General features: G+C 50.4%; 1 protein-coding gene across 1 annotated transcript; it reads left to right on the forward strand.

Moving 5' to 3' along the window:
• Positions 1-1,156: 1,156 nt before the first annotated feature.
• Smim32 (small integral membrane protein 32) lies at positions 1,157-2,142 on the forward strand. The gene has a single exon (XM_032884842.1). It carries the CDS (start codon positions 1,230-1,232, stop codon positions 1,539-1,541), a length of 312 nt encoding a protein of 103 aa, XP_032740733.1. The 5' UTR covers positions 1,157-1,229; the 3' UTR covers positions 1,542-2,142.
• Positions 2,143-9,464: the final 7,322 nt, after the last annotated feature.

Raw genomic sequence — 9,464 nt, forward strand, 5'->3', positions numbered from 1 at the left:
CATGGTCAATAGTCTCGGTTGAGGTTCCCCACCGAGGTTCCCATGACTCTAGCGTACGTCAAATTGACCATAATAAATAAATAAATAAGTAAATAATCAATCAGCTCACCCCCTTAATTAAATGTTCTGCCTGTTGGTTCATAACTGCTCATAAACCACCCCCACCCCATCTCCAAAGGCAGACTGGTACTGAGCCCGGACTGGAGTGTGAGGCTCCTTTGTGGTTGTGTAACCTTGGTAGGTGAGATGCTTAATGGGTTCCAGGTCCCACCTGAGGTAAGGTACTCAGGTACCCCACTGCACACAAAGCTACCACAGCGCTATGACAGTGTGGGACGTGAACCCTGAAGCCCGTGCCCTACATTCAATGTGTGGTTAGAGACATGAATAGCAGCTACCAGAAACCCTCGGCCACTGTAGAGGCCAAGCACATAAACTCCGGGCCAGGTAGACCAGGTTCAAGTCCCAGCTCCTTCAACCCCAGGTTTTGCAGATGGGAGGAGAAATGAGGAACCCCACTGCCCTGTTTGTCTTCCTTTTCTCCCTCTCCCTCTCCCTCTCCCTTCCTCAGAATCCTCTTTGGTGAGTGATGAAAGGCAGTCACAGCTCCGTCCGCGTCCGTTCTGATCCTCAGTCATTGGTTCGCAGCCTCTCCCAGGGCAGTGCTGCAAATCCTGTCACCTCCCCGCCTCCCGACCAGGACAGTAGACGCTCGGAGCTCAGTCTCCAGCTCAGGCAGGAGCGCAGCGGTGGGAACGCGTGAGGACAGGCTCGCGCTATACCAGGGGTCTGGACAACGACCCGAGGCTGCCGGACCGCTCCAAAAACCCACTGAACCCGGGAGAGCGGAGGATCAGCGAGCACCCGCGCCCAGAGCAGAGAGCCCCACAAGCTGCTGCTGCATTCACCTGCACCCTTCGCAGCTGCTGCAGCCCAGGGGTGCTCCGGAGCTCGCTCGAGCTGAAGAGCGGCTGGAAAACCGTAAAACAGGCCCGGGGCTCGGGACAGCCAGAAGTGGGAACTCCTGAGGTGCCAGGATCTGCCGCGGCTGAGCATCTAGAGCGGCCGACGCCCCCAGGTCCCGGTGACCTCGCCACCCGCGGGGCACTGATTCCCCCGCAGGTGCGCGCCTCCAGGCAGGAGGGGAGCGCCATGGAGGCTCTTAGCAGCTCCGGTTTGCATCATCAGAAGTGAGGTGATCCTGCTGGAGTCGGCGGGTCCCGCGGATCATGTACGGCGACGTGTTCAACGCCACCAGCGGGCCGGAGGCGGCGGGAAGTGGCGCGCTGGTCCCCGGAGCCACGGTCAAGGCAGAGGGCGCTTTGCCGCTGGAGCTGGCCACCGCGCGTGGAGTGCGGGACGGCTCGGCCACCAAGCCCGACCTGCCCACCTACCTGCTGCTCTTCTTTCTCCTGCTGCTGTCCGTGGCTCTCGTCGTCCTCTTTATCGGCTGCCAGCTGCGCCACTCGGCCTTTGCTGCGCTGCCCCACGATCGCTCGCTGCGCGACGCCCGTGCGCCCTGGAAGACGCGACCGGTATAGGGCAGAAGGAATTAGGGCCGCGGGGAGCTTGGTCTTGGCCTTGCGGGAAACCTCCAGCAGAAGCAGAGTAGGGTGGGCCCTGGAGTCGCCCAAAGACCCTTTCGGATCTGGAGAATAAGGGGTGTTAGCAGGTTGCATGGGGTCCTGGTCCCAGTGCCTAAAAGTACTCCCTAGGCCAGTCTCCCCTCCACCCCCTCCCTACAGCCGGTCCTGTCAGGAAACAACCCGGAAGGACCCACCCAGGCATAGGAGACTTGCTTGCCTGGTGAGTTCCTGACTTTGCTCGCAGAGGGGCAGCAGGCACCGTGAGCGCAAGACTAATCAGGAGCTGACTGTCCGGTCTGGACTCCCAAGCCTGATGGCTGTCCTCTGCAGCTGCTAACGCCTTTCTCGCTCCATGACACTGGGGATCTGATAGAGAAAGGTTTCAGTGTATCCCACTTGGGTCCCAGTACCCAGTTTCCCCTGAGAGCAGCGGCTAAGGGACCGGTGGAGGGATAAGTGATTACAGCTGCCGCGGGGTGCTGCAACGGAGAGTCTGCACCTCAGGCCATCATGGAGCACATTTCTACAATAAAAGCTCACCAAATTAGATCCAGCACAGAAAGCACTGGTCATTGGTCGCACCGTTTTGGAAAGGGAATAGGAGAGGGCCCGTCCCCAGGAGGAATAGACCCAAGGCGGACCTACCTCCCCTGCGAGGGTCAGGTCAGTCTGAGCATATCTGCTCTTTGGTTTCCTTTAGCTTTTTGCTTGCTCTGGAAAGTGTTTGCTTTCGGGTTTTGTTTGCTGGCAGACTCCAGGGATAAGTACCACCTGGTCTGCTGAATACATTCCTGTTAACTGGACCCCATAGGGGCCCTCTCTGAGAGGCAGATCTTTCTCTCACTCCTCTACTCTCAGCGCTTTCTTGGGCTTGAAGCTTTCAGAGGTCCCAAGGCAGAGCCAGGGCTTATAGAAGGTAGGTCCTGGAAGGGGAGGGAGTGGGGTAGCATTGCCTCCAAAGCAGACAAAAGCCAGCCCTTAGATTCCCCACAGGACGACTGCCTGGGGATAAGGCAAAGAACTAGACCTGTGAGAGGCAGGTTTGTGACAGCCTTGACTATTTTGTAAGTTAGCCTAATTCCTGGGAGGGAGGTGGGTTTTGTTTTGACACAGGGTCTCATAGGCCTGGCCAGAAACAGGTCAGGAACTCACAGAGGTCTGCCTGCCTCTGCCTCTTGAATGTTGGGATTATGGGCATGGATGACCTGACCCCCCACACACACTGCCACCCCCCACCCCATGCCCTGCCAGGGAGTTATTTTAATGGGCGAGTAAGATACTTCCAAGAGCTGCTGGGCTTAAAGAAGTTCATTTCACTTGAGCTTAAGAGACATTTTTTTGCTGAGAAAGAATCTGACATATTAATCTTGGACTGTGCTGGAGTTATGAAAGCTTTGTGGACCAGGAGCAGGAAAAGCACATTTGCCCCCACCCAAGTGCACAGATGCAGAATTCTGCAACATTCATAAGGGGTTTTGGACATGTTCAGGTGGCCAAGCAGGAGGCTCGGTGAGACTAAGCAGGGCTCTCCCCCACTGCTCCTACCCTTACCCTAGAGGAAGGAGGTGGCAGGACAACTTGGTTACACAGCAAGGCTCTAGAGCTCTGAATTCCCACAGCCTTGGGTCCTTGTTGGGACGCCTCCTCTGTCCCATCTCCTCCCAGCATCTTAGATTATTATCCAGAAATGGAGCCAAACATCTTCAAGTCTTCTAGAAGGATAGTCCAGCTAATCCACACATACCCTGATTGCAGAGACGACTCTGAGAGCGTAAATAGGTAAACCATGAGTCCCTAGGTAGCACACCAAAATCACAAGCTCAGGGCTGGGGACTGGGAGAGGTAGGGTATGTAGGAACAGGACTTCCATCCTGATGGTCGGCTTTGAAGGTGTTGTGCTGAGGAGTCCCAATTCAGGCTCTGCTCTAACCCTCTGGCTTAAACTCCCTATGACCATGTATGAAGCACTTAGCCTATGTCCTGTGACCTCGTCCATGAAATGGCTATCAGGTCGTTTCTGATCTGCCAGGTAGTATACTACGCCAGTGTCACAGCCTGAACAATGCAGGCATAGAATGAGTTCTCAAAGGTTAGCTATTCTTGTCACCAAGGGACAGATCTGAGGCCGAGAGAAGACGCTGCCTCCCAGACAGGATGTGCTCACTTACAGCTCCATCTTCTGTGGCCGCAAGAAAAAGCAAGGGCCTGTCCCCTTAGAGAAGAGCATGCCCGCGTAACTGGCTAGAAGTCACCTGTGGTTCCTAGGGGCACTATTGGCTGACTATAGCCACAGAGATCCAGCACTATTAGGATCCCTTATAAAATATGGAGAAAGGTGACAAGAGGTGCTTGCTTCTGGAATAAACTCTCAGATAACTGGGCCTACACAGGGCTAGAATCTAGAGCCAAGTCAGTAAGAGCACCGTGTGCCACAGCTGCTATTCTGAATAACTCCATTCCGTTTTCTAGGGTAGCATTGGGCTGGCTGAGCAGTAATATTTCTTCTTCGTATTGGACCTGGATTCCCCCAGAGCAGGAAAATGCGATCTATCTGTCCTCTGCTAATATGTAAGCGATGGATCACAGTGTGATGATTACAGTTTAGATAGTATTGTGGACTGAAAATGTATGTTCTTCCCAAATTTGTACTTGAAGGTCCTAAGTCCCAGAGTGGCTACATTCAAATTATGGAATTGGAGCTTCCTGAGGTCATAACTGAAGCCTGACCCACTTTTTGTTCCCTGTAGCTGAGAAGGCTACATGAGCACACACAGAGATGCTGGCCATCTATAAACCCTCATCAGACACCAAATTAACCAGAACCTTGAGACTGGACTTACAGCTTCCAGAACTATGGGAAAATAAATTTTTGTTGTCTAACCTATCAAATGTATGGTATTTTGTTTCACCAGCCCAAGCTTAAGACAGATGGCTCTTCGGAGGCTAGAAACAACCACGGGAACTTTCCTGCCTTTGCTATCCTGAGCCCAAGCTGTAACGGAAACACCTTAGGAGTATTGGGTATGGTGGGCTAAAAATAAGAAGAGACCATGTTGTGGCGTACCGTGCTTCCTCTCTAAAACAACCTCTGGAAGCAGAAGAGGGTGTTAGCAAGAAGACGTCCCAACAGCGTGAGGAGGGATGGGAGTGTGGGAACAGTAGATAGGAACTAGGGAGAGACAGCAATGGGGACCTGAGTTCCACCCTACACTCTATACCCGGGTCACACCTATGACTCTCTGACGCCTGTTTCCTCAGCTACCAAGTGGAGGTAACAGCACTACACAGACATTTCAGGTCCAGTGCTCGGCTCATGTCGGGTATGTCCGACGTGGGTTTAGTCAGGATGCTGGCCCCAGAAGTGCTTACAGTAGGACAGAGATGGCTTTCCATGAGAGACTTGCAGTTTTCTCACTCGCATGGGACAAGATGGCAACGGTCTTCACTTCCCAGCATGCCTGCCTACGTCAGGGGCAGCCAAACCTCATCTATTCTCACAGCTTCTAGTGCTTCTCAGAGGGCTCTCTCCACCGTAGCTGGGCAACTTACAGGCAAAAAACTCGAGAAGTCGAAAACCATCACCTTTCTATCTTAATTTAAGGTTTCTTCAATATCTTCAATATGCGTCAGCATATGACTGCCCAAGGTTATAAAAAAGCGAGGTGGCTATTTTATTTGCTCACATGCAGAGGTAAATCTGTCATAGGCCCTTCCACCCTGTCAAATCCCCCCACTTCCATTGCCCTACAGCCTTTTGTCTACCTCCAGCCAGAATACCTATCTGACCGAAATGCTTGCCTTCAGTGCCAGCTTACTTACACTAACGGCTTCTCCTTTGTCTCCTGATTGAAAGCAAAGATCTCAACTTTGCCTACAAGGCCTAGAACCTTCTGGCCCACAACCAGCTTCATGTCCTCATATTCTTCTTGAACTTGAAACCGTTTAATCCCCAAGAACCTTCCGCATTAAGCTGCTTTCTCTTCCCTCTGGCTAATGCCTTCTCATCCGTCTGATTTCTAATCTTTGTCAAAACTTGCTTGAGCTCCCTAAACTGATAAGTTATATTCTTGGCTAGCCCAGCCATCGGGGGGATGAACTCAGCTGAACAGAGCGATCCGCAGAAAGCCCAGACAGCCCATTTCCCCACTGTAAGACGCTTGGGGCTTCTTACCTCATTCTACATTCTGAAAGGGCGGTCATTTCAAACTCAGTGTCTTCGACCTTGACTCCAGACTCAAGTGTTTCCACCTTTCTCATGTCCCCAGTGAGAGCTATGGCATGCCTGTAATTAGCCTGTCTCTTCCCCATAACTGTGTGCTGTCCTATGAGAGAGAAGACATTTGCCCTGCTCGCCACTGCCTCTCGATGCCTAGCAGTTTTAAAGACACAAGACAGGCACCCAGCGGGCATTGCTAATTATACTGGGGAAACAGCCAGGGTTTAAGGTGAGTTCTGCCTGTGCATCATCGACTTTCACCTTAAACCTGTATCTGACAAAATACTGAGTTGAAACTCTTGCTTACAGACCTCCAAGCGGCCTGTTTCCCAACGATGGTAATCCAGTGTTAACTAGCATTTTTTGTCTCTGTGTGTATAACACTTGAGTTATTATTATTATTATTATTATTATTATTATTATTATTATTATTATTATTTATTACTATCATCATCATCTCCCTCGGAGACTGAGAACAAAACTTTTACATTAGTACATGTCCTATTTTTGCTTACAACACTCCACTTCCTGCAGGAAAAAGATCTTAGCGATCTCACTCCCCTGCTTTCTCAACTGGAGCAGGACTATTCAACTGACTTCCTCACGTTTTCCTGGACTTGAACCCAAACTTCGCTTCCCACTGAGATCTTCCCTTCCTTTACAGCTGCAATGCCTTCCCCCCTGCACTCTTCCCACTGTTTGCTCCTCAGAACTTACCAGGAAACAGATACTTTATTTCCCTAGTCTGCTGCCTCCATTGAGAATGAAGATGTACCGGGAATTTTTTTATCTGTATATCCACAGCATGGCACCTGACAGTTCTCAAATATTAGCTGAGTTACGTTGCTCGAGGTCAGAAGGAAAGACAGGCTGGGGAAAGACAAGGTGTACACTGGGCAGAGGTGAAGTCGTGAGCCGACGATGCAGGATAGTGTCACTGAAGCACTCTCTCTGCAGTTTGGTTTATATCTGTGTCTGTGTTTGTCCCCACATTTGCTGGCATCGCCCAGGTGGCCTAACCAGTTCTAAGTTAATGAAAAATTTCACAGACGTGTGAGATTAATTGCGGAATGTCTGCTGTTAATTACTCTTTGGAACTAATGTTGACACACTGAAAGCTGCACAAAAGCGATCCAAGTCCTCTCGGCCTTTGTCATCCACGTCACTTCCATCTAAACCTTCTAGGTCTCAGAGGTGTCCTCATGGCAGCCCACCCGAGTGCCATGAAAGGCCTCCTCCACGCACCAGTTGGGGAAGGAACTTCACGCTGTAAGCCGCATTACACAGCTCAGAGCGCACTCACCTCTAGGCTCTACAGTAGTTCCCACGTCTCTTCCGGTTTTCTGTGCTCAGACACATCAAGCAAACTGTGCCCCTTTCACATTCTCTGAGAGAACGCCAACTGCCGACGGGCGGAAGCACCAGCCGCACTGCTGACTTTAGAGGTCTGCTGAGGCAACAGTCGAAGGTACCCATCACATCACAGTCCAAGGGTTCCGTGAGAGAGGAGAGATCTAAGTGCTATCATTTCTTACCTGAATTTCCTTTGGGATATGGTGATGAGATCCGATCATGTTGAACTAGAATCAATCTAACTAAAAATTGCCTCATTACGTAACTTACGAGGTGAGCTCTAGTATTATAACCACATTAGGCATCAGTGTTCTGTCAACATGTCAGACAGCAGACTTCCAACATTTGGGAACTGCTCCAGCAGGGGACGCAGGGCTGTCTTCGCAGCAGTCCCAAGGGCTGTCACAGCGAGCGGTAACAGCGACAGCCTGTAAGTTTTGGGAGTCTCTTGGACAACCCGGGACAGCTCAACAGCACCACTGAATGTGCTGAGTCTTTGGGACACACCGGGGAGTGGTCTAGCCGGGTCATATGGTAGATTTATTTCTTGCGTGAGGATTCTCCTCGCTGATTTCCTTAGCTATTGTGCCAACTGCTACATTCGTAAAGTCTCACCAAAACGATTGCCTAAAGATGAGCTGAACAAGGACAGCAGACACGTCCAAGAGGACAGAGGAAAGACCACAAGGCCTTAGCCCCACAAAGAAAACCTGGCAATACTGAGGGCAGGAGAGGGGGTCTTACTGGGGAGGAGCACACGGAATGGCTGTGCAGGTGGCCTTGTCCAGGCTGAGTGAGCAGGCTGTTTGGGAGAATACATGTATGTCCAAACACAAGAATTCAAGATGCCAACAGCTCATCTTTAAGGTTTCCCTACCACCCCAATACCTTTAAGGCAGCAAAATGGAAGAGGAGAGATTTAGGATAAGAGAAAATAAAGAGGATTGCTGACTCGACAAAAATAGTCATATTTTAAATGAAGGAAGAGCCATTTTGGAAACTCCTCTTTCTACCATATACTCATGCAGAGTTTTAAATAAAACATTCTTAAGAGGACTGCCAGTTTGCTAATGGCCTCCCCAGACATGCTTATGAAACAAACATCATGAAAACTGCGGTCTCACAGACCGCCCTGCCGCTGCGACATCCCAACTGCTTGGATCCCAGCAACTGGAGAGCTAACGTTAGGCTTAGAGAAGCCAACATCGCAGTACACGCTGCGCTAAATTAACCAGAGACCGCCACAGAACACCTCAGCAAACGCCTACCAAATAAAACACTAAGGTCTTGTCTGCAGAAATTCCTCTACAGTAAGGTGTTTGTTCATCTCTTCTCCTGCGGTAAGGAGTTAACTGAAACTTTCTCCTCCTGGCCATGGTGCTTGCCTGAACACCCTAGCAGGACAGGCATGCATTTGCTCAGGGGAGGTGCGCACCGGAGGAGGCTCGCAGAAGCTACTCCGACTTCAGTTACCACAGAAGAGTGGACAAAAGGGAAGAGAACAGCCTAGCTGGCCAGTGGGTTAGGGCACATGCTGCTGTGTCTGCAGGTCTGAGCTTGGTCCCTGGGCTCCACATCGTAAAAGAGAGAAGCCCTAGACATTTTCGGACCTAGACAAGTACAACATGACATGACAGCCAGTACACATGGATACACAAAATCAAGAACTTAAAAAAAAAGTAGACCATCGACCGATAGTTTACCAACCACGGTCAAGGTCAGACAGCAGAAAGAATTGCTTTACGTCAAAGTAACATAATTTAATAGATCATTTTAACAAGATATTTCATGCAAAGCAATAATCTAAATACTTTCTTTGGGATGTTTCATTTTATTTTCCTATGAAGGAGATCTTTATTTTATAAATGCAAAACCAGAGGCAGAGAGTGGTCAAGCCCGCCTAAGAGCACAGAGCCATACAGGCCGGAACTCAAGTACCGCCTGGCGCTCGATACTGCAGTGTGTAGCCAGCCTTGCTAAGCAAGCCCCTCACTTTCAGATGAGACCTAGAAGAGTTCTGATTAAATAAAACACCCCAGGATTGGTCTCAATCTTTCTTCAAAACAAAATACACAAAAAGGAAAAGATCAGCAAGCGCCATAGATCCTGCAGAGCAGGATCTTCCTGAGCAGAGCTCCCACGCGTGGTGAGGCATGCACGCCGGGTCCACACACCTCTGCCAACAGCACTGGGTCTCGGCCTCCTCAGATCGCCACTACATGAAGGAGGAGGGCAAAGTACAGGAAAATAAACAACAGTCACACCGTGAGCAGCTTTTGAAGTTTATTAAAACAAAGTATTAGCAAACA

The sequence above is a fragment of the Rattus rattus genome, chromosome 14 (assembly GCF_011064425.1).
Source record: "Rattus rattus isolate New Zealand chromosome 14, Rrattus_CSIRO_v1, whole genome shotgun sequence".
Lineage (NCBI taxonomy): Eukaryota > Metazoa > Chordata > Mammalia > Rodentia > Muridae > Rattus > Rattus rattus.

Coding starts and splice junctions, on each gene's coding strand:
- Smim32 (XM_032884842.1), top strand. CDS start 1,230: ATGTACGGCGACGTGTTCAACGCCACCAGCGGGCCGGAGGCGGCGGGA.